This window comes from Staurois parvus, unplaced genomic scaffold (genome assembly GCF_062004578.1).
Source record: "Staurois parvus isolate SC_StPar_1 unplaced genomic scaffold, SC_StPar_1.0 ptg000041l, whole genome shotgun sequence".
Taxonomy (NCBI): domain Eukaryota; kingdom Metazoa; phylum Chordata; class Amphibia; order Anura; family Ranidae; genus Staurois; species Staurois parvus.
This window is the reverse complement of record NW_028317837.1, coordinates 189,423-215,261: the sequence shown is the minus strand read 5'-3', so window position 1 is coordinate 215,261 and position 25,839 is coordinate 189,423. Positions and strand designations below refer to the sequence as shown.

The following is a 25,839-nucleotide window of genomic DNA, read 5'->3' as shown; positions in this document are numbered from 1 at the left end:
GAGAGCACACGCAGGCGCCTCCTAAGAGAACATGACTTCACTCTACACACAGCCATTGAGACGTGCCGTACAGCAGAGCTCACTGACAGACGTCTGAAAGTTATGGAACAGGACAGACAGCAGACCGACAGCATAAACATTGCAATGCAGCATGGCAACAGGAACAAACTGCAGCAACGCCGCCTGCTGAGCACAAATACTGCCAACCCTACAGCTTGCAAATACTGTGGGACTGTGCATGAAAGAATTAAAGAGCCGTGTCCAGCTTATGGGAAGTCTTGGAAGTCTTGTGGAAGAACAAACCATTTTACTAACGTTTGTTTGTCAAGTAAACGACGGCCATCAATAGGCAAATGACACAACGTGGAGAACACATCCGCATATGAGGAAGAGACACACCACTGAAGTTATAGACAGCAGTGATGGGCCTACCTCCCCCCACACAGATCACCTACCTCCCCCCACACAGATCACCTACCTCCCCACACACAGATCACCTACCTCCCCCCACACAGATCACCTACCTCCCCCCACACAGATCACCTACCTCCCCCCACACAGATCACCTACCTCCCCCACACAGATCACCTACCTCCCCACACACAGATCACCTACCTCCCCCCACACAGATCACCTACCTCCCCCCACACAGATCACCTACCTCCACCACACAGATCACCTACCTCCCCACACAGATCACCTACCTCCCCACACAGATCACCTACCTCCCCCCACACAGATCACCTACCTCCCCCCACACAGATCACCTACCTCCCCCCACACAGATCACCTACCTCCACCACACAATCACCTACCTCCCCCCACACAGATCACCTACCTCCCCCCACACAGATCACCTACCTCCCCCCACACAGATCACCTACCTCCACCACATAGATCACCTACCTCCCCCCACACAGATCACCTACCTCCCCCCACACAGATCACCTACCTCCCCCACACAGATCACCTACCTCCCCCCACACAGATCACCTACCTCCCCCCACACACACTACTGAAGTTATAGACAGCAGTGAATTGATGGGCCTACCTCTCCCCACACAGATCACCTACCTCCCCCACACAGATCACCTACCTCCCCCACACAGATCACCTACCTCCCCCTACACAGATCACCTACCTCCCCCCACACAGGTCACCTACCTCCACCCACACAGATCACCTACCTCCCCCACACAGATCACCTACCTCCCCCACACAGATCACCTACCTCCCCCCACACAGATCACCTACCTCCCCCATACAGGTCACCTACCTCCCCCCACACAGATCACTTACCTCCACCACACAGATCACCTACCTCCCCCCACACAGATCACCTACCTCCCCCCACACAGATCACCTATCTCCACCACACACAGATCTCCTACCTCCCCCACACAGATCACCTACCTCCCCCCACACAGATCACCTACCTCCCCCCACACAGATCACCTACCTCCCCCCACACAGATCACCTACCTCCCCCCACACAGATCACCTACCTCCACCACATAGATCACCTACCTCCCCCCACACAGATCACCTACCTCCCCCCACACAGATCACCTACCTCCCCACACAGATCACCTACCTCCCCCCACACACACTACTGAAGTTATAGACAGCAGTGAATTGATGGGCCTACCTCTCCCTACACACACTGTAAAATCCAATAGCTTTCCCAACTTAGATATATTTGTTAATTTTACTCATATATCAAAAATATGCCTTCTTACTAGTGTTTATTAAGTTAGAGATAATTGCAAGGTAATGAAACCATTTTACTTATTTTTTTGAGTGAAACCAACTTAAAATAATCAAGTTGCAACAAAGGACGCAGTGGCAATACTACACCAGTAGGAGGCAGCAATGCATTAACTGTCCTTAAAGCCCAACTCTGGGCAAAAAGAAAGAAATTCCTATGCAGAGGAGCTTTGCTTGCACTGCAAGGGTTAACTGTTTTTGCAGGGGAGAAAAAAAGCTTAAACTCAGTTGATCCTCCAATACTGCAAATGGCACTCCCCCACGATCCAACAGTGGACTATTCCTGACATCCTCATATCCTGCAGGTCTATGGGCTTGCTGACATCAGGACCAGTTCACTACTCAAGAATGCTAGATCATGGGGGGTGGAGTTGCATGAGCTGCAGGGATCAGTTTTGTACAGGGAGAATTGAAAGATCAGGTAAGTATATCTCCTTTCTCTCACCACTAGACAAAAATGGGTAGTTAACCCTTGCAGTCCCACTGCAAGGTAATATTTGTTTTGCCTGGAGTTGGGCTTTAAGTGATTGTAAAGTCTAAACAATTTTTCCTGCATTAAGGTGATAAATGTTTTGGTAATATTATTGCCCCCTCACTCCCCTTATTCACTTGATCCAGCGCTATGTCTGTCTGTATAGCGGCTTTCTCTTCAGATTTCCAGGTCTAACAGGCTTTTCTGAGGCAGTTGCTCCTTCTGTCATCAATCAAAGCCAGTGAAGAGAGATTGAGGGATTAGGTGGAGCCAGAGTCTGTCAGTTGACACAGACAGCAGCTCAGGATTGCGCCTGCAGGTGTACCACCATAGGAAGCACACTTAGAACATGAGGAGCCATGAGCGCCAAAAAAGGACAACTGGGGGAATTGCACACAGCAGAAAAGTATAAACCTTTATTTTTTTAAATTGTGTTTACAATCACTTTAGTCCAGTGTTTCAGTACTGCTGCAAATGTATTATAAATGCCCTAACAGGCAGCCAGTTACAGTACATTTTCTCCTGCTGGCTCTTTTTTTCACAGTGCTGCCTTTCTGGTTCTTTTTGGTCCTTTAAGGAGGAGAAAGGGTTAATTAGGCCTCTTGCACATGGGAGTGAAAAACACCTTGTGTTTTACTGATCTCTAATCAGATGTACTGATGTCTATGACACATTGCACACTACTGACTAAAGATTAATAAAGCAGCACCAAGCGTGCAAGAAAAAAAAACAAAGTACACTTATTTTCTGTCTATACTCTGTATATACTCATTTACATGCACACTGGAATACAAGTGTTTATCCATACACAGCCTCAATCATTATTTGTCCTATCTCCAGCCACCTACATTTTCCTCCTCCCTACTTCCAATAGGACATGGGCTTATTAGTGACAGACAGTTGTCTGCACCAATGAGAAGCAGAGGTCCCAGCTAAGCTACAACAGTATGCAGGCAGAAAGCACGTGGACATCAGACTGGAAGGACGTCCAGGAGAAAGAAGAGCTGCTGAAGAGGGTGTGAGAGGCACGGAGTGAGTACAGTGGGAAATATGGGCAATTGGACTTGAAGACAGATCTGAGATGTAGAGGAGGTGCCTGAGCAGTGTGAGCTGCAGAGAGGAAGCGCATGGGAAAGTCCATGTGCTGTAATATGCCACTCCTCCTTGGTGTTCAGTGTCTGCTTCCCCAGAGAGCTGTGTGTGATCAGGAAGGTGGGGGCTGTGGTCTGTGTGTGATCAGGAAGGTGGGGGCTGTGTGAGTTGGAGAGAGGAAGAGTGGGGGAAAAGCTGAGTTCTGAGACTGCCATTCCCTCTTGGGATTTAGTATCATTTCTGGAGGTGAGTGTGTGTTGCACTGTGATCTGGAGAGAGGAAGTGCATGGGAAAAGCTAAGTTCTGTTCAATGTGTGCTTCCATATCTGTGTCCCTCTGCAGTCTGGGGGGGTGCAATGTGCAGCAGTCTCAGTGTGTGTTTTTTCTCTCTCATGCCCCAGTTTGGTAGATTTTTTTTCCTCTCCTTTTACTGCTATCACCAAGAGTAGAAGAATCTAAAACAGAAATAAAGGCAAAATTTTAGAATTGGAGACATAATTTCTTGTAATCCTGGTGGCTACCATGGATTTCCCCTCACTTTCAGTGTTGGCTATGAAACAGAAATTAACCTGTTTGGGACCACCCCACACACATATACGGCAACGGGGCGGCACGTGCAGGCTAAATCCCGTAACTGTATGTCGAGGGCGCAGGTGGGCAGGGGAGGTGCTCACACGCTCCCCCAGCGACGCTGTCACTGTCTCCTCACACAGCAGGAGACAGCGCAGGTATCCGGCAGGCTTGATTGCCACCAGCTACCCAACAATCTTCACTATGAGAGGAGAACGGTGAGCTGCCTATGTAAACAAGGCAGCTTGCGGTTCTTTTGGTAAGGAGCGGAATGATCCCCACCTTCCTGTCATCAGGAGACAGATCACTCTGCTCCATTTGGACAGCCCAGCTCCCCTCACAGTTAGAACATGCCCAGGGAACACACCTAACCCCTCCCTATCTCACTAGTGTTAGCACCTTCCCTCCCAGTGACACCAATACAGAAAAAGTGCTTTTTGTTTATTACTGATCTCTGTATTGGTGTCACTGGTTCCCAAAATGGTTCACAAGTATGCGATGTGTCCACCCCAATGTCACAGTACTGCTAAAAATTGCTGATAGCCACTATTACTAGTAAAAATAAAATAAAAATAAAAACCATAAATCTTTCCCGTAGTCTGTAGACACTATAACTTTTGCGCAAACCGATCGATATATGTCTATTGGGATATTTTTTACTAAAAACATGTAGCAGAATACATATCGGCCAAAATTGATGAAGAAAATTGACTTTTTTAAAAAAAAAAAATTCATTGGCTATGTATTATAGCAGAAAGTAAAAAATATTTATATTTTTTTCAAAATTGTCGCTCTGTTTTTGTTTATAGCGTAAAAAGTAAAAACCGCACAGGTGATCAAATACCACCAAAAGAAAGCTCTATTTGTGGAAAAAAAAGGACATAGTTTCTGTTTGGGTACCATGTCACACGACCGTGCAATTGTCAGTTAAAGTAACGCAGTGCCGTATCACAAAAAATGGCCTGGTGAGGAAGGGGGCAAATCCTTTTAGGGCTAAAGTAGTTAATAGGAAATCTCTTGAGTTTGACAGGGATGACAGAAAACTAATGGGTTTTAATAACTGCCCTTACTTTATCAAAAATGTTTTTGCCTTCAGATTTTCTCACATTGCTAATTATATATTGTACTTAATTGTAACTTAAATACTGAAATTTGCACTTACAACTGTAATTGTCAAAATGGCAGTAAAAACATGTCTGTGTCATTAAATTGTGGGTGTCTTATCAGTAAATTTATTTTGGTAGGTTGGCAACACTGTAGATAGAGTGTGGGCACTGATCATCTGGGGCCTGGGGGGCGCAGATGCTGACTACCAACAAGGAGGATATGGGGGTGTGGCCACCAACCAGCAAGGGGAGGGGTGCATGTGGCCATGGACTGGCAAGAAAAGGATGCAGTCAACAAGCACTATTTGAATGGGGGAGCAGCCACTGATCGCCAGGGGCTTGGCGTCTGACCACCAGGAGCACATTGTGCTGTCTCTCTACAATCACTTTGCTCTATGAATGCTTGTATGGTGGCAATCTTCAAACCTATTGTGGGGGGGGGCACTGGATGAAAAGACACTTGACCACAAATGACAAAGGGCACAGACACAGCTTTTATTACGGTTATGTATGACCATTTTTCCTGTACTCTACTCTTTCAGTCAACAACGATCCATTCTACAGAGGAAGATTTTTCCTTGTGTAATGGTAATCCTTGATCCATAATTACTGACTGGACAGTCTCTGCCATTGTGAGTATTTTCTGGGGTACACAAACACTGACCACATGGGGGAGTGGATACAGATACTGCCCACCACGAAGGGGGGTGCTACAGGGCACAAAAGCCTGTGTTCAGGATGGAGGCGGTAAATATAAACTCTACATTACAAACCACTGAACTCTGGATGTTGCCTTAAACCATTAAACTTATCCTAACCACTTAAAATGTTAAATGAAACATTCAATTTTAAGTTATTGTAATAATTTTTTTTTCAATGCTTGCTGTAGTTTCCTATGCTTATAAAGAATGTACATACGGTATCAAAGACGGTGTCTATCTGTAATCTACTAACCACTAGGTTGTAAGGGGGAACTTATTTTTAAGTAAGGAATTTTGTCCTTTTCAGAAGAATTGCTCACAGCAGCTGCCTGAGATCTCTTCCTTGAACAGACTTTGTCAAAGTGGGCTTCAGTACACTGGAGGTAAGAAGCCAATAGCTAGTAATATTTTAATGGATTTTCCTGCAGTAGGTCTACTTAGAACTCTGCCTTTCAAACTTCTGAGCTCTGGTTCACAAAATTACTGAACTATACATGCAGAATTCTGTAGTTTGTAAGGCAGAGTTCAGTAGTTGGTAAGTAAATTTAGGAGTTAAGCAGTTTTGTGTTGGCTTACAAACCAATGATCTCTGAATGCAGACTTTAGTAGTTTGTAAGGAAGAAAAGTTTACCTTACTAACCACTGAACTTCACAGGTAAAGGTGAGGGAAGAGCTGGGGGAACCACAGAGAGAGGGAGGACAAGGATCTGCCTGCTGGGGCACTGGAGAATTTGGGAGAAACATATTCAAATATTAGGGCAAAAGAGATTTTTTTTTTTTATTTGTGTGTTGTAGGTGTTTGCAGAGTTCAATAGAATAGCCACCACAAATCTGCAGAATAACGTTTTTGATGCCCTGGATCGATACACACCACGCTTTGTCACAATCTTCAAGTCCAAGAAAGGAAGTGTTGGAGAGACATTGTCAATGTTTGTGCAGCAAATTAATTCAGAGGTGAGTCTACTGCAACCCTCTTTTTGTTTGTTCTCAACTTACAAAACCTTTCATGATTCACTTTGTTGTAATATACAGAAATATGAAAGATACCATAAATGTACAACCGATAACCTCTGCTACTATCCCTTTTGGCCTATGTTGTTACCTGTATTGATTTCAATATTTTAAAGTGGTCTTGAGAAGTTGTGATCCAATGATGTTAAAACATCGAAGCTATGGGTGTAATTTAAATAACTTCAATCAGTAACTTTCCTGAACTGTCAAATATTGTGATATTTGTTTCAGAAACACGTCGGTTTACATTTTATGCAATATTAAACTGAACTTTTGATAATTTACTTCTAGAAACCTGATGTGACAGCAATGCACACCTTGTGCTCCGATGCCTCCCTGTTCTACTTGGTGATGACCCCAGTACATTCTACATCACCTGCTTCGTAAGTTATCATAGTTGCACCTTGGCAGTTGTGGGGGGATTTGCTTTATATTCCTTAGAAATACAGATTAATACTTATTATATCACTAGTACAGTGGTGGGCATGGCAGTTTGGCATGGCAGTTTATAAAATGTAATCCCTTAGTGAGGGAGGGTAAAACAAATGTTAATGCCTGAACACAATTTTGCAACTTAGACGTGTTAGTAGAACTGTATCATTACAACTACTTTGTGTATCCAGATGGATTATACCCTTTTTTGCGTGTGTGTATATAGCTATCTAATTTAAAGTGATATTAAAGTCCTTGTGTGTTTTTCTGTTTAAATATAACAAACGTGTTATACTCACCACCTTTTGTGCAGTTGGTTTTGCACAGAGCAGCCCAGACCCTCCTATTCTCGGGTCCCCTGCTAGCACTCCTGGCCCTTCCCTCCTGCTGAGTGCCCCTACAGCCAGCAGCTGTATGGGGCAATTGTGCCAAGGCTGTGTGTGTCTATTTAGACACAGAGCTGCGGATTGGCCCCACCTCTTCTCTCTCCTCATTGGCTCACTGACTTTGAATGCAATGGGAGGTAATGGTGCCCCACTGCTGTCTCAGTTAATGAGGACCTGCTGCACACAGAAGGTGCTTTATCCTAATGCATAGAATGCATTAAAATAAAAACCTGCCTTTAGAACCGCTTAAAAAAATGCTTTAAAGGAAGAAACCTTCCAAAAATAGATTGACTTTGACCCTTACCTTGACGCTAAAACTAACCATATACAACACAGTGACAAATGATCATGTTTGTTTTTGTATCACCTTCTGACAGCGATGAGGTCTGGGCACGTTTACCTGTTGGACTGATGACTGTCATTGATGAAAGTATGCCTGCTTCTCCAAATCATCTCCACCTTGACCCAGTGTTTATTGCCATCATAGCCAAGGGAGGTACTGTAATGGAGGATCTCCAGAACCTACCTCAAGCACTTTGCCTCTTCTTTGGACTTTTATATGCTTTACACCTGGAATACCCTAAAGCCATGAAAAACACTTTTAACTTCATTCAAAGAGTGACGCTTGGCATGTGGGAGAACAAACTCCCACCAAAACTACAAAGTCTGAAGAATCTCCTGTTGTGTTAGAATGTTTGTTTTTTGTTTTATTTTGTTTTGTTTTTCTGCATGCCTGTGACCTGTTTTCAGTAGACTAAAGTTAGCTAACGTCACAGAGCTCAGAAACCTTAGTGTGCTATTTTAAAATTTATTGTAATAGATGTTCAAGCTGGCCAACTGCATCAAAATGATCTGTCTCTGGTCCTTGCATACCAAATCACCATACCTCAGTGGTTGTACAGAACCAATACAGGCTAATGTAATTTCACATATTGCAATTGATGTTCAATTGCCTCAAAGTAATCTCTCTCTGATCATACAACAAACATACCTGAGTGGTTGTATATTACCAATGTGGGCTAAACTCATTTCATGTATCATAATTGATTTTAAAGCTGACCAACTGCCTCAAAGTGATCTGTGCTTACGTGGAATAAACTCATGGATGCAGTTGTCTAGTTTGTACATCTCTATAATATATGCACTGAGTTTATTCCATGTAAGTACAAATCACTTTGAGGCAGTTGGTCAGCTTTAATATCAATTGTGATATATGCAATGAGCTAGGCCTATATTTTCTATTTTTGTGATTTGGTATGCAAGGACCAGAGACAGATCATTTTGATACAGTTGGCCAGCTTGTACATCTCTTGTATATGCAAAGTGTTCACTAGTTCCTACTCATCCTGTAAAAGGTCCTTTACTTGCAGACAGAGTTAATTTAGTGGACCTATTGTGAGTAAGGTTAAAATGGCATGGTGGAAAACTACTATTAAAATGGTTGTAAACTTCAGACATGAAATATGAACAAAGTATATCCCCCTATAGTGTGTACTTGTCTCCATTAAAAGCAATGAGTATAATTTCATTTCTGCTGCTTCATTTCTCCATATCGGCATGAATCACTTCTGACAAGTTTTTTTTCCTGACACCAAGAGAAAAAAGGTGACTGGAGGGCCCTCTAGCAGATTGACAGCCTCAGCTCTGTTCCTGTGAAGGAGGTATCTCATCCCACCAAACAGTTCTTAGAGCTCTCCTCACTGAATTTCTGCAGAGTTTCATTTCAGCTCTCCACCCTCTGTTTTCTGAACTCTCGGACAAGCTTTATAAATACAGCACTGTAAATGGCTGTACTGAAGACTGCAGATTAACAGGTATAACTTGTGTAGCAGTATGTTTAATCTCTGTATCACCTAAGGCCAGTCACTTCACTAGGTATATATGAAGGGTTTACAACCACTTTAATTGTATGAAAAGATATATTTAAATAGGCAGTGATGGAAAACTCTGGATAGTTTGTCAGGTTTTAAACCGAGCATCAACGTTTGTTATTATGGCTGTTGCTTACTATAACAGTTTGTAGAAGTAATATGTAAATTCTCTACAAGGGCAATAAACAGCTCTGTATGTGCCCTGTTCTTTCCACAATGCTCATGTCACGTCCTTTCCTTTTTATTTTTTTTTTTCTTCACACAGAAAACTGCATGTATTGTTGCAGGTTCCTGCTCAGGCCAAATCCTGCTCAGGCAAAATCCGCACAAGATACCAGTTTTGTGGTATGAACATAGTGCAGAAGATGTTTTCATTCTCTTGCAGAAAAAGGTGCACAAAACCTCATGGTGTGAACGAGGCCTAAATGTTTTCAAAAGCGAGTTGTTATGTAACAAAGTTTTAAAGAACGATGTTATTTCTTATAACAGTAAGAAAAATTAAAAAAAATTGTATTTGAACTTTGGAACAGTCATTTATTTATATGTACCTGTGAGAATGGAACCACTTGCCCCACAGAAGCTTTTGCCCCTTCATGACCAGGTCATTTTTTTTCTATTCAGCACCATGCTACTTTAACTGACAATTGCACAGCCATGTAACGCTGTACCCAAATTAAATTTTATATACAATTTTTTTTTTCACTCAGAGCTTTATTTTGGTGGTATTTGACCTCCACTAGGTTTTTAATTAATAGATATAGATTTGTTACAAAACATCCAATAAAAAAAAAAATTGGTATTCTGAAAAAAATGATCGTGTTCTGGTTAAAACAAAATCCAAATAAGTGTATATTAATTGGTTTGTGTCTACACATATGGAATTTACACAGCTATAGATTCTATACTGTAATGACAGTACAGCAACATAACATAAATAGTGTGACTGTGATGGAGTGGTGGGCAATCTAGAGCTAACACACTGGCTGGGAGGGACACCAACTAACATCAATAGTGACACTAATACAGTGATCAGATAATAATGTACACTGTATTAATGACACTGACGGGGGGGGGGGGGTTCTGTGAAGTGTAATGTGTGTCATTTGTGCTGCTGTTAACAGATTTAGTTGTCAGGGAGAAGAAACATGACCTCTGTTCACAGCACAGTGATCTGGCTGTGTCTGTGTAAACGTGATTTGAAAGAGCCGGTTAGCAGGTTTCAGCCACAATCATTGGCTGAAACCTGTTGATTGATGTGTACTGCATCCAATCACAGCATGGGTAGGCAGGGGGTGCCAAACCCTGAAACAGACCCATGCCTTACAGTTAGATAGTCTGGCCTGCCTGCGCCGCTTGTCTGCAGTATTGGGCAGATGAGAGATGTTAATGTAAAATGGATGTTTGGATAAAACTAAAATAAAACAAGTAACACTTACTTGTTTTTTTTAAGGCAATCGGTTTGCATGGTTTTAACAAGTAAATCGGATTGCTGTGCAAGTAACCACAACTCAATATTCAGAGTTGCAGAAAATATCACATTAGTTACCCCAACCTAAATAAATGTGTCATTTGGAATACATTACACAGTAAACTTAACTTAATATGATTTTGTTATTTTAAATGACAAATCTGAGTATTCCATACTAAGTTAAGAGTTCACCTAACGTAAAATTTCCAAGTACTATTCACTATTTTTTGTTAGTTGTGTATACTAAAGTGTAAGTTCACCCCACTCAATAAGCATTTGTAAGAAGAAAATGCAATTCTTATTCTAGTTTACTTGGTTTTTTTGAGGCAATCGGTTTGCATGCTTTTTTTAAGTAAGGTTTACTAATTGGATTTTACAGTGCAGATCACCTACCTCCCCCACACAGATCACCTACCTCCCCCACACAGATCACCTACCTCCCCCACACAGATCACCTACCTCCCCCTACACAGATCACCTACCTCCCCCCACACAGGTCACCTACCTCCACCCACACAGATCACCTACCTCCCCCACACAGATCACCTACCTCCCCCACACAGATCACCTACCTCCCCCCACACAGATCACCTACCTCCCCCATACAGGTCACCTACCTCCCCCATACAGGTCACCTACCTCCCCCCACACAGATCACTTACCTCCACCACACAGATCACCTACCTCCCCCCACACAGATCACCTACCTCCCCCCACACAGATCACCTACCTCCCCCCACACAGATCACCTATCTCCACCACACACAGATCACCTACCTCCCCCCACACAGATCACCTACCTCCCCCCACACAGATCACCTACCTCCCCCCACACAGATCACCTACCTCCCCCCACACAGATCACCTACCTCCCCCCACACAGATCACCTACCTCCCCCCACACAGATCACCTACCTCCCCCACACAGATCACCTACCTCCCCCCACACACACTACTGAAGTTATAGACAGCAGTGAATTGATGGGCCTACCTCTCCCCACACAGATCACCTACCTCCCCCACACAGATCACCTACCTCCCCCACACAGATCACCTACCTCCCCCCACACAGATCACCTACCTCCCCCCACACAGATCACCTACCTCTCCCCACACAGATCACCTACCTCCCCCACACAGATCACCTACCTCCCCCACACAGATCACCTACCTCCCCCCACACAGGTCACCTACCTCCCCCCACACAGGTCACCTACCTCCACCCACACAGGTCACCTACCTCCACCCACACAGATCACCTACCTCCCCCACACAGATCACCTACCTCCCCCACACAGATCACCTACCTCCCCCCACACAGATCACCTACCTCCCCCATACAGGTCACCTACCTCCCCCCACACAGATCACTTACCTCCACCACACAGATCACCTACCTCCCCCCACACAGATCACCTACCTCCCCCCACACAGATCACCTATCTCCACCACACACAGATCTCCTACCTCCCCCACACAGATCACCTACCTCCCCACACAGATCACCTACCTCCCCCCACACAGATCACCTACCCCCCCCACACAGATCACCTACCTCCCCCACACAGCTCACCTACTTCCCCCTACACAGATCACCTACCTCCCCCCACACAGATCACCTACCTCCCCCCACACAGATCACCTACCTCCCCCCACACAATCACCTACCTCCCCCCACACAGATCACCTACCTCCCCCCACACAGATCACCTACCTCCCCCCACACAGATCACCTACCTCCCCCCGCTGTGCAATCCAGAGGAAAGAAATGGTTTGTCACTTTACATGTAAATAATAAGCCCCAATCCTGTCACCTCCATTCAGGAACAACGTGGGATGTAATGTGCTTAAGAGACAAAATGGTGTCAGCACCAGAAGCACGTCTACTGCCAAGTGACACCAGATTAAAGTTATACTCCGGTGCGATGATGAAATCTCTGGGACTCTTCAAGACAGAATGTGCCATACGTGGACTAACACACAAGCTGTACATACCCATCACTGTCATACCTCCGTAGTCCTCTCCTGTACATACCGATCACTGTCATACCTCTACACTCCTCTCCTGTACATACCGATCACTGTCATACCTCCGCACTCCTCTCCTGTACATACCCATCACTGTCATACCTCCGTACTCCTCTCCTGTACATACCCATCACTGTCATACCTCCGCACTCCTCTCCTGTACATACCCATCACTGTCATACCTCCGCACTCCTCTCCTGTACATACCCATCACTGTCATACCTCCGTACTCCTCTCCTGTACATACCCATCACTGTCATACCTCCGTACTCCTCTCCTGTACGTACCCATCACTGTCATACCTCCGTACTCCTCTCCTGTACATACCGATCACTGTCATACCTCCGTACTTCTCTCCTGTACGTACCCATCACTGTCATACCTCCGTACTCCTCTCCTGTACGTACCCATCACTGTCATACCGCCGTACTCCTCTCCTGTACGTACCCATCACTGTCATACCTCCGTACTCCTCTCCTGTACGTACCCATCACTGTCATACCTCCGTACTCCTCTCCTGTACGTACCCATCACTGTCATACCTCCGTACTCCTGTACGTACCGATCACTGTCACACCTCCGTACTCCTCTCCTGTACATACCGATCACTGTCACACCTCCACACTCCTCTCCTGTACACACCGATCACTGTCACACCTCCGTACTCCTCTCCTGTATGTACCGATCACTGTCATACTTCCGTACTCCTCTCCTGTACATACTCATCACTGTCATACCTCCACACTCCTCTCCTGTACATGCTGATCACTGTCATACCCCCCACACTCCTCTCCTGTACATACCCATCACTGTCATACCTCCACACTCCTCTCCTGTACATACCCATCACTGTCATATCTCTGTACTCCTCTCCTGTACATACCGATCACTGTCATAGCTCCGTACTCCTCTCCTGTACATACCGATCACTGTCATACCTCCCACACTCCTCTCCTTTACATACCGATCACTGTCATACCTCCGTACTCCTCTCCTGTACATACCCATCACTGTCATACCTCCACACTCCTCTCCTGTACATGCTGATCACTGTCATACCCCCCACACTCCTCTCCTGTACATACCCATCACTGTCATACCTCCACACTCCTCTCCTGTACATGCTGATCACTGTCATACCCTTTTTATCACCTCTGCCTGTGACAGCATGGCTATTGAGAGCCAAGTTCTGAAGGACATAGAGTTGTCTAGCTCTGTGATTCCTATGATGTTGCAGCTGGAAAGCATATCTAGTGTCTCCGATCACCCCACACCAGTTACAGGGTCCCCGATCACCTCCACATCGGTTCCAGTGTCCCCGATCACCCCACACCGGTTCCGGTGTCCCCGATCACCTCCACAGCGGTTACAGTGTCCCCGATCACCCCCACACCGGTTACAGTGTCACCGATCACCCCCACACCAGTTACAGTGTCACCGATCACCTCCACACCAGTTACAGTGTCACCGATCACCCCCACACCAGTTACAGTGTCCCCGATCACCCCACACCGGTTCCGGTGTCCCCGATCACCTCCACAGCGGTTACAGTGTCCCCAATCACCCCCACACCAGTTACAGTGTCACCGATCACCCCCACACCAGTTACAGTGTCACCGATCACCTCCACACCAGTTACAGTGTCACCGATCACCCCCACACCGGGTTACATAAAACGTAAGATGACATAAAAAATGAATGAAGGTCACAGTGCAAATGTCTATACATTTCAGACAGAAACAGGTAGTTAAGAGTTGATAGCAAATGACGGTATTGTTTTGGCCAATCAGAGTAGTGTCTTGCAAGAGCATTAAAGAAATAGGGGGAAGTTTGGAGGGGGGTCAGGCAGGGGTGTAAGGGGGGGAAGAGGAACAACAACGATGACTCTATGAGCATTCATCAAGTTTACAACAGCCCATATGTGCTGCGTACGAAGGGCTATTGACAATACCCATGGCGCACAATACACAAATCAAGGGAGAAGGAGTGATTCGTCAAAGTTAGGCGGGAGGAAACGCTCTACCCAGGGGCTCCATATGCACAAGAATTTAGGGATCGTGTCAAGAATTGTGGCTTCCACCTTTGCATGTATCATGGCTTGTGTTATTCTGGTTTTGGCGGCCGCGATACTTAGGGTGGGGGATTTCCAGGATTTCGCTATAACCTGCTTAGCTGCCGTCATAACTTGCATAAGGAGCTTGAATTGCGAATTGGAGATGCCAGGGGGGCATTGATTGAGTAGGGCTGTTGTTGGGTCGGGTCGTAGAGTGATAGTGCTAAGTGTAGATATCATGGTGAAAATTTCATCCCAAAACATTCGGGCTACTGGGCAGTCCCACCACATATGGTAGTATGTTCCTGGGTCCGTACAGCCTCTAAAACAGTTGGGAGAGTAATTAGGGGTAAATTTTGCGATTCTCGCTGGGACCAAGTACCAGCGGGTTAAAACTTTATAATTTGTTTCCAATGCTACAATGTTCTGTGAGGATGATTTTGTGTTAGCCCAAATGTGATCCCAATCAGATGAGTCGAATCTCTTACCTAAATCCATTTCCCACCTATGGGTATACAGAGGGGGGGACGTGGTAATCGAAGTAGTGAAGAGTGAGTATAAGCAGGAGATAAGCCCACGTCTATGAGGGTCTTTGCAACACGCTCGTTCAAAGAGAGACATGGCATCTGGCCGATTGGTTATTGTAGCGTAGGGGGCGTAAAAGTGTTGTAGCTGCAAGTATCTGAATATCTCGGAAGCTGGGAGGCTATGTGTTTCCCGCAGTGAGGCAAAGGATTTAAACTTATTCCTCTGTAGGAAATTATGTGTACGGAGCAAATTAGCAGAGGACCAGGCTTTGAATAATAGGGGTGTCTGCCAGGCCGGGGGAAAAGCTGGGTTTCGTAGAAACGAGAGCATAGGATTATGTGGTGATTGGAGGAGAAAACAAGTTTTCAGTTTATCCCATAAGCATAAAAAAGTGAGAAGTGATGGGGTTGGTTATAGAACGGCGGTCTATTGGCCTCAACCAGAGTAAGTTAGCTGTAGATAAGGGGTCACATTCTATCGATTCAAGGGCAACCCATTGAGGGTTTATAAAGGTTGCATGATATTTAGGTAACTGGGCTAAATGCGCTGCTTGATAATATTTGCTGATGTCGGGTAAGCCTAGACCTCCATTGAGCTTAGGGCGATAGAGGGTGGAGCAAGGTATACGAGGACGAGTATTGCCCCATACATAGGAAAAGATGCGACACTGCAGTGTGCGGAGGTAGTGGGGGGGGGGGGGGGACTGGGACTGGGAGGACTCTAAATAGATATAGGATTTTTGGGAGGATTGACATCTTGATAACTGCTATTCTGCCTAGCCATACGAGGGGAAGGGAAGACCATTTGGTCAGAAGGGCAGAAAGATGGTTTAGCATCGGAAGATAGTTAGCTGCGTAAAGGTCTGATAACTTAGGAGTCAGTTTGATTCCTAAGAAGGGGATATGACACTGTGACCAAGGGAATGGTAAAATCTGCTTCAGATGCATCAGTTCTATAGGGGGGAGAGAAATGTTGAGTGCTGTTGATTTATTGTGATTTATTATTAAACCAGAGAGCGAGCCAAATGCCTCGAGAAGCCGGAGTAGGGAAGGAGAGGAAGTCAATGGAGATGTGAGAAAGAGCAAGACGTCATCCGCAAAGAGACATAACTTATGATGCATGCCTCCTATCTCGAGTCCCCTAACATCCGGGTTAGCTCTGATTAAGAGGGCCAGAGGCTCTCTAGCCAGGGCAAAGAGCAAGGGGGACAGAGGACAGCCCTGTCTCGTGCCTCTAGAGATCGGAAACTGAGCTGACCTGTGCCCCAGATACCTAATTCTGGCCGAGGGCTCTCAATACAGTGAGAATATCAAGGTTAAAAAGTGTGGGCCAAAACCCAAACGGTGCAAAATATAGTTGAGGTATGGCCATGAGACTGTATCGAATGCTTTCCGGATATCTAAGGACAGGAAACAGGCGGGAATATTGCGAGACCTGGCTAAATTTGCCAAAAGGGATGCACGCCTGATGTTATCTCCCGCTTGTCTAGTTGGGATAAAGCCCACTTGGTCGTTATGAATTAGAGAGCCAATACACAGGTTAAGACGTGAAGAGAGGATTTTTGCTAACAGTTTGATGTCAATGTCGAGGAGAGAGATTGGCCTATAATTGGACCACTGCGTATCGTCAGAATTCGGCTTTGGGATCATTGATAAGTTCGCTTGCACTGTTTCATGGTTGAAGGTTTGGCCAGATAGTAAAGTGTTAAAAGCATTAGTGAGGATAGGTGTGAGGAGATGAGCAAATTTTTTATAATAAGTGGCTGAGAAGCCATCTGGTCCTGGGCGTTTACGTAGTTTTAGACTTTTAATAGCATCTAAGGTTTCGGCTGGGGAAATGGGTCGCTCAAGTGTCGCTAATTGGCACTCTGAGAGTTTCGGGAAAGAAATGGAAGTTAGAAGGGTATCAGCTTGTGCGGGGTTAAAAGGTGTGGAAGAAGAATAAAGCTGTGACAAGTGTTTATGGAAAGTCTGTAGAATGTGTTCTGGGTTACTAGTGAGGTTGCCAGAAGAGGTGCGTATCCGGATAGGTCTAGTAAGCTGGTCGAGCCTGCAAAGTGAGAGGGCCAGGAATGTATTGGGTTTATTTGCCCTAGTATAATATTTGTGCCTAGATCTACGGAGTGAGAGTTCCGCTTGATCTGTGAGAAAGAGATCTAGAGCCAATCTAGATCGCTCCAGGGCCTCACGGTTGGTAGGCGTAGGAGCCGCCTGGAAGGCTTGATGGTAACGATCATATGTTTGCTCCAGTGAGAGACGTTGTTGTCTTTTGGTTTTATTTAAGAAGGATGCTTTGCTAATGCAAAACCCTCGCAATATCGGTTTATGCGCTTCCCATAACAGGAGAGGGGAAATATCAGGCAATTGGTTAAAAGAAAAATAGTCTTTAAGGGCTGCTTCGATTTCTAGACAGTGAGCTGGATTTGCAAGCAGGTTATCGTTAATGATCCAAGAGGATTCAGCGGGGGATGGGGCTAACGAGGTCATAGTCGTGAATACGGCGCAATGGTCAGACCAAGGGATTGGAATTATTTCAGAAGTCAGGAGCCGGGGGGAAGAGGCGGTGGTAATGAAAATTGATCTATCCTGGAGAATGACTGGTGGGGGTGAGAATAGAAGGTGTATTGGCGTTTAGTCGGGTTGAGTTCCCGCCATGTATCTATCAAAGAATAACGTTGTAGTATGGCTTGGAAGGTTTGTTTAGAGGCAGGGACAGGGGATGGTTGAGGAGATTTGTCGCGAAAGGGATATATTACTCTGTTAGAGTCTCCGTTAACAATTAGAGTTCCGCGTTTATGGTGGTCTATAACCGAGAGTATGTGGGAAAGGAATGGTAAAGGGTCTTGGTTTGGGGCGTAGTATGCAACAATGGTAACATCTACGTCAAGGAGTTGCCCTACTAACAGGAGGTAACAACCCTCCGGTCTTTGATTTCAGTGCATAGCGTGAAAGGTGTTGTGCAATGGAAGGCAATCAGTACCCCCCTGCGTTTGGTGGTGGCAGAGGCTGTATAGACCTGAGGATATTGAGGGCCAAAAAACTTAGGGGTGGAGTTGGGAGTGAAGTGTGTTTCCTGTAGACAGACCACGTGAGCTTTAAGTGTAGCAAAGGTTCGGAAAGCCTTATTACGTTTCTGTGGAACATTAAGGCCCTGTACATTCAGGGTAAGAATATTTAACGAGTCCATGGGGAAAGTGCATAGTGGTTTGGAGAGCATGGCACTACTGCCCGGGATGGAGCCTGACGATTACTGTGGGGGATAAGAACGTTGCGGAGTATGTTGTGCAAAGTCATGGAGTCATGTTGGGGGGAGGGGGGAGGGGTAAGGTATGAGAGAGGTAACATGAAAGAAGGGGTGTAGGAGGCCATTTGAGGCCTAAAAGGTGGGTTCCCAAGGACACCCTGGATCAGGGTGGTCTAGGGAGCAATAGTAGTCCAAGTGTTATTAAATAACTAATAACACAGGGGCTAGGGTGGAGTGTGCAGGTACGCGGACCGTGAAGATGACAGCAATGTGATTAATAAATGGTGGCGAGGTCCCGGTAGAAAAAACAGGTGTATATATAAAAAAAAAAAAAAAAAATCTGAGAAAATCAGGGTGTCCCAGACTCAGATGGCACTAGCAGTACTAGTGAGACATCTTGGGTGTAGGGGTGTGGCATTGCATGCCGCCAAAGCCTAGGCTCCCAAATATAAGCTAAAATGGAGCCCAGGAGGGGGGGTGCAGAACAATCCCCAGGTTGCGGGGCAACCAAAATTTAACAGGTAGAGGGAGAAAAGATATCAATGGTGTTAACCGCAATGATAGTCAAAAAAGTACACCGTTTGGTGTGTGTGGCAAAAAAAGGAAAAAAAAAGATAAGAGTTCAGTCCATGGTATCTTGTAAAGATAGGCCCGGAGACGAAAGACGCCCTCTTTTGTGGAGGCTGAGTTGACCTTCAGTTGTACGTGCGGGGAAGGACTTCCGTGGCGAGCAGGATGTGGACCTCCGCTTGGCGCTTTCTGAAGGCGTCGCTGGGGGATGTAGTTGTAGGATCTGCAAGGTGTCTAAAAGGTCCTCTGGAGTCTTGCAGGTGTAATCTCGGGTCTGGTATCGGAATCGCACTGCAAAGGGGAAGCTCCACCTATATGGTATAGCGTGTTGTTGAAGTACTTGTAGGTGAGGTTTCATAGCCCTGCGCTTGGAGATAGTTGTGGGGCATAGATCTTGGAATAATTGGTAGGTATGACCCTGGAACTGTAGAGATTCTGCGTTACGGGCAGCTTGTAGGAGTTGCTCCTTGGTACTTAAAAGTGGAGCTTGGCTATAACGTCACGTGGCAGACCGTCAGTGCGTCGTGATGCTAACGCCCTGTGAACTCTATCCAATTCTAATCTTTCGATTGGGATAGCTGGGGCAAGCTCTTGGAACAGAGCTGTTACCATTGATTGGACATCGATGATCATTTCCGGAAGGCCACGGATACGTAGGTTTGAGCGCCGTGCTCGGTTTTCAAAGTCCTCCAGTCGTGTTAATAATGTTGCGTTTTCGTCACGCAGGAGATCAAGGTCATCCGTATGTGTCTGAAGCGAGGCGTCAAGACCGTCTACTCTCTGTTCTAGAGTGCGTTGTCCTAGTTCACGGATTTCCCTAGATAGCGTGGCAGTGATGCGGTCCGAGGTTTGCTTCAAAGCTTTGTGTAGCATTTTTTCAAAGCATGACAATAGGTCATGGGGTGTAAGGTCAGGTGTCAGGGCTTGTTCAGGGACATCTGTCTCAGTGTCAGACTCACCCTCAGACATGCAGGGATTGCTGGGCTGTGGATCCTGCAGGGCTGCATATGCCCCTGCCGCCTGCTTGCTTCCACGAGCTGGGGGATGGCCATCTTTGTGGAGGCCTTTGCCAGGGCCTCTTTGATTGTTTTGGTTGAAGGGGGGACCTGGTGCCGGGGTGCCCCCTTAACCATTTTGCTGCTTGTCAGGGGGGGGCTGTTATGCTGATCTCAGCCCCCCTGCTCTCTCTCCTCAGCCTCGGTGCTGTGTAGACAACGGTGGGCGGGCCTGTGTATGGCTCATAATGGGGACAGAGTCCCCTGTTGGATTTCTCCGACCTGCTGTGGAGGATCCGCCGTAGACCAGGGTGGATCAGACTCTGGGAGGGTTGCTTCGGGGCTGTATTGCGGGCCAGGACCCGCTGCTCCTCGGCACTGTCACCCGACGGGGAGACGGAGCCTCATCGGGACAGGTCCGTCCCACCGGCCGCGCATGCGCACTCTCCCCGGCACCGGCATCCTTAGTGTGGACACCCGGATGTGACATCATGTGGCTTCACAGTCGGATGCCCACTGCGCTTTGTGAATGGCCCCGTAGTCTTCTCGGACCTGTCACGTGATCATTTTTCAGAGATCGCCTAAAAGTGAGCAGAGTAGGCGATAGTCTGATAAATTGGTGTGGAGAGTTCCAGAGGATAGGAGAAGCTCTGGAGAAGTCCTGGAGACGAGCATGGGAGGAGGAGACAAGGGAGCTGGAGAGCAGGAGGTCATGAGAGGAGTGGAGAGTACGGTTTGGGTGATATTTAGAGACAAGATTGGTGATGTAATTTGGGGTGGAGTTATAAATGGCTTTATATGTTATTGTTAATGTTTTGAATTTTATCCGTTGGGCAATGGGAAGCCAGTGGAGGGATTGGCAGAGAGGGGTGGAGGACACTGAATGGAGGCCAGTGGAGGGATTGGCAGAGAAGGGTGGAGGACACTGAGTGGAGGCCAGTGGAGGGATTGGCAGAGAGGGGTGGCAGATACAGAATGGTTAGTAAGGTGGATAAGTCTGGTAGCTGCATTCATGATAGACTGAAGAGGGGATAGCCTGCAATGAGGTCGGTCAATGAGGAGGGAGTTACAATAGTCAAGGCGAGATATAACAAGGGAGTGAATAAGTTGCTTAGTGGTTTCCGTGGTTAGGAACGGCCATATCTTGGAGATGTTGTGGAGATGAAGTCTACAAGATTTGGACAGTGATTGGATTTGGGACTGAAAGGACAGATGGGTGTCTAGGATTACACCTAGTAATCCTGTTATTGATCTTGATGGAGAAGTCAGGGGAGGGGGCACGGGCTGGGGTGAATACTAAAAGCTCAGTTTTGGAAAGATTGAGTTTGAGGAAGTGGAGTGACATCCATGCCGATATGTCACTTATTAGGTTAGTAATGCGAGAGGAGACTGAAGGGGTGAGGTGAGGAGGAGACTGAAGGGGTGAGGTGAGGAGGAGACTGCAGGAGTGAGGTGAGGGGTAGAAAGATAGATTTGTGTGTCATCAGCATAGAGATAGTACTTAAAGCCTTGGGAGTTTATCAAGTGACCAAGGGAGGTGGTGTAGATGGAGAAGAGAAGGGGTCCAAGGACAGAACCTTGAAGGACCCCTACAGAGAGAAGGAGTGGAGAGGAGGAGGAAGCATTATAGGTAATGCTGAAGGAGCGCTGCGATAGGTAGGAGGAGAACCAGGAGAGAGCAGAGTCTCGGAGGCCAAGAGAGTGGAGTTTTTTTGAGGAGGAGGGGATGGTCAACCATATCAGAAGCCGCAGAGAGGTCAAGTAGTAAGAGTACGGAGTAGTGGCCATTGGTTGGGATGAGTACGGAGTAGTGGCCATTGGTTGGGATGAGTATGGAGTAGTGGCCATTGGTTGGGATGAGTACGGAGTAGTGGCCATTGGTTGGGATGAGTACGGAGTAGTGGCCATTGGTTGGGATGAGTACGGAGTAGTGGCCATTGGTTGGGATGAGTACGGAGTAGTGGCCATTGGTTGGGATGAGTACGGAGTAGTGGCCATTGCTTGGGATGAGTACGGAGTAGTGACCATTGGTTGGGATGAGTATGGAGTAGTGGCTATTGGTTTTAGCAGTTAGTAGATCATTAGTGAGGTTTAGTAAGGTAGTTTCAGTGGAGTGGAGTGAGCGAAAGCCAGACTGTAAAGGGTCAAGAAGGTTGTTGTCGGTGAGGTGGGAGCTCAGGCGATTGTAGACTAAGCGTTCTAAGAGTATAGATGTAAATGAGAGCAGGGAGATGGGTCTTAAGTTGTTCAGGTTGGTGGGGTCCAGGGAGGGCTATTTAAGTATGGGAGTGATGTGTGCATGCTTTAGAGGGGAGGGGAAGGCACCAGTAGAGAGGGAGAGATTGAAGATGTGAGTGAGGGAGCATAGGATGGAAAAAGAGGGTGACCGTAGTAGTTGTGAGGGGACAGGATCCAGGGGGCAGGTAGTGAGACGGGCTTCTGAGAGAACCTTAGTGACCTCTTCGGTAGTAGCAAGGTCAGAAGAGGAAAGTGTTGAGGGAGGTTTAGTATAAGGTATGCTAAGTGGGATGGATGTCTGTGCAGTGAAGATGTCCCTACAAATTGTGTAAATCTTGTTTTTGAAATGATTTGCAATCGCGTGAGCAGTGAGTGAGGTACTGGGTGGAGGTGGAGAAAGTAGAGGGTTAGAAGTAGAGAAGAAACGATGAGGACTGGATGACAAGGTATTGATGAGAGTGACAAAGTAGGCTTGTCTGGCAGCATGGAGGGAGGAATTGTATGTTAAGAAAGCAGATTTATATTGGGTGAATGCTTGCTGGGATTTGGTTTTATGCCACATTCGCTCCAGCACACGACTATGTAGTTTAAGATTTCTGGTGTCAGTCTGCCAAGGTTGTAATGGGCGGGGCCTGATGCTTCGTGTGGTTAGGGGAGCAAGTGAGTCCAGTGTGGATGAAAGTGAACTGTTGTAGACAGCAGTGGCCAGGTCAGGGCAGGACAGGGGAGAGATTCTGTCACAGAGGCGGTCAGTTGCAGAGTGGAAAGGAGCCGGGTTCAAGTTGTGAAGGTTTCTGTGGGTAATTGTTTGCTGCTTGGAGGGATAAGTGTTTGAAGATGAGGAAACTGTGAAGGTGATGAGATTGTGATCAGAGAGAGGAAAGGGGGCGTTTGTGAGGTTGTAGGGAGTGCAAAGATGGGAGAAAACAAGGTCCAATGTATTCCCATCAGAGTGAGTGGAGGACCGTATACATTGTGCTAATGAAAAAGATGAGGTTAGGTTGAAGAGTTGGGATGTAGCCGGGTTGTTCACATTAATGGGGATGTTAAAATCTCCGAGAATGACAGTGGGTATTTCAGAGGAGAGAAAGTAGGGGAGCCAGGTGGAGAAATCATCAAGAAAGTGGGACACGGGTCCAGGAGGCCAATAGATCACTGCAATCCTCAGAGAAATGGGAGAAAACAGCCGGATGCAGTGGGACTCGAAAGAAGAGAATGATAGAAAGGGAGGGTTAGAGAGGACTTGAAAGGTGCTCAGTGGGGATAGAAACAAACCAACTCCACCACCTTTCCAACCACTGGGTCTGGGTGAGTGGGTCCAGAAGAGGCCTCCATAGGAAAGTGCTGCGGGGGAAGTAGAATCTGCTGCTTGAAGCCAGTTTTCTGTAATTGCTAGTAGGTTAAGGGAGCGGGAGACAAAAAGGTCATGGACAGAGGTGAGCTTATTACAGACAGAGCGGGCATTCCAGAGCGCACATGAAAAATGGAGTGTGGTTTTGGGAGCACGGGGACCAATATTAAATTGGGGGGATTGCAGCTATTCCTGGAGGAAAAAGGACACCTGGTGTGGGGGTGAGATACTGGAGGACAAGGGTTTGAGGAGATATCCACAGAGGTTAGGAGAAGGATGGTGCCTGGTGTGGGGGTGAAATAGTGGAGGACAAGGGTTTGGGGAGATATCCCCAGAGGTTAGGAGAAGGAGGGTGCCTGGTGTGGGGGTGAGATACTGGAGGACAAGGGTTTGAGGAGATATCCCCAGAGGTTAGGAGAAGGATGGTGCCTGGTGTGGGGGTGAGATACTGGAGGACCAGGGTTTGGGGAGATATCCCCAGAGGTTAGGAGAAGGAGGGTGCCTGGTGTGGGGGTGAAATAGTGGAGGACCAGGGTTTGAGGAGATATCCCCAGAGGTTAGGAGAAGGAGGGTGCCTGGTGTGGGGGTGAAATAGTGGAGGACCAGGGTTTGAGGAGATATCCCCAGAGGTTAGGAGAAGGAGGGTGCCTGGTGCGGGGGTGAGATAGTGGAGGACCAGGGTTTGGGGAGATATCCCCAGAGGTTAGGAGAAGGAGGGTGCCTGGTGCGGGGGTGAAGTAGTGGAGGACCAGGGTTTGGGGAGATATCCCCAGAGGTTAGGAGAAGGAGGATGCCTGGTGTGGGGGTGAAGTAGTGGAGGACCAGGGTTTGAGGAGATATCCCCAGAGGTTAGGAGAAGGAGGGTGCCTGGTGCGGGGGTGAAGTAGTGGAGGACCAGGGTTTGGGGAGATATCCCCAGAGGTGAAGAGAAGAAGGGTGAGGAAAGTAAGATGGGAGCGGGATGTACATGAGCGCACATGCCTTCCAGTCCTGGTGTTTGGGTCAGCAGGAGAGTGAAGTATCAGCAGGAGGTGATGAGAGCAGTAGTAGGGAGATGGTAGCAGTGAGGGGGAGATGTACAAGTTTTGGGGTGGAGCAGAGGGGTAAAGAAGTGAGATTTTGGGAACGCAGGATAGTAATATGAAGAGGAGGAGTAGAGGGGACATATTACAAAGGTACATGGAGTGGGACTTAGACTGAAAATGTTGGGAAAAAAGGTTTTCTTAGTTTGTGTCATGAAATGTTGCAAATAGGTCATTTCTCGGTGTCACTGATGAGCATTGATGAGGTGTCACTGATAGGCAGCTGTGCCAGCACAGAAGGAAAGGAATGTCAATAACTGGCAAGTGATGAGCTGTGATTGGCTTTTACCCACAATGTGTGATCAGCTGTGTCAGAAGGACCCCAGGGGGCCATGTGGGGGGCGTTGTTCTGGGGGGACGTCCACGGATATCCTCCCAGAATGAGAGACCCGCACTGCAGCCATCTTTCATTTAGAGTGCGGTCAGGAAGTGGTTAATAAACATCATCTTCCAAGTAAAGTCATATTTTACAGCCCCTCCCCTGAATAAACTCCTCCCCCATGATAAACTCCTCCCCCTCTATCTGACCAGTCTATTAAAGAAAACAATACCTCTCTAATGTAAAAGTCCTTTTATACTTTCCTGTATCTGTGATCACATGACCACCCCAAGTCTGCTATTGTTTACTTCCTGGTTTGGGTCCTTCTTTGGGTGACCACATTGGTGCCTGCCTGACACAGACACTTCCTATTGGATGGGCTCCAGTGGGGTTCTCTCAGAATAGAGAAGAGGATGATGTCATCACGGGGGGACGGCAGAGGAGAGGTGATCTCAGGGGGGGAATTGCAGAGCTGGATCAGCAGTTCCCCCACCAGGACCCGGAGGTGAGGGACCTGTATGGGGGACGTGGGTGGCTCCACCCACATACCGCTCAA

General features: G+C 46.8%; 1 protein-coding gene across 3 annotated transcripts in view; it reads left to right on the top strand.

Annotated features, from left to right (window-relative positions):
* Window positions 1-10,098, top strand: part of LOC149470498 (uncharacterized) — a 63,222-nt gene extending 53,124 nt beyond the window's left edge. Inside the window, exons 1-7 of one of the 3 annotated variants that reach the window (XM_089663210.1) lie at window positions 1,824-3,271; window positions 5,550-5,639; window positions 6,016-6,091; window positions 6,504-6,662; window positions 7,011-7,102; window positions 7,915-7,967; window positions 9,674-10,098. In XM_089663210.1, the coding sequence (XP_089519336.1) occupies window positions 6,636-6,662; window positions 7,011-7,102; window positions 7,915-7,967; window positions 9,674-9,759 (258 nt within the window). In that variant the 5' untranslated portion in view covers window positions 1,824-3,271; window positions 5,550-5,639; window positions 6,016-6,091; window positions 6,504-6,635 and the 3' untranslated portion in view covers window positions 9,760-10,098. Of the gene's footprint in view, window positions 1-1,823; window positions 3,272-5,549; window positions 5,640-6,015; window positions 6,092-6,503; window positions 6,663-7,010; window positions 7,103-7,914; window positions 9,066-9,673 lie in introns of those variants that run through there. The other 2 variants (XM_089663193.1, XM_089663202.1) reach the window with 2 other exon arrangements.
* The last annotated feature ends 15,741 nt before the right edge of the window (window positions 10,099-25,839 follow it).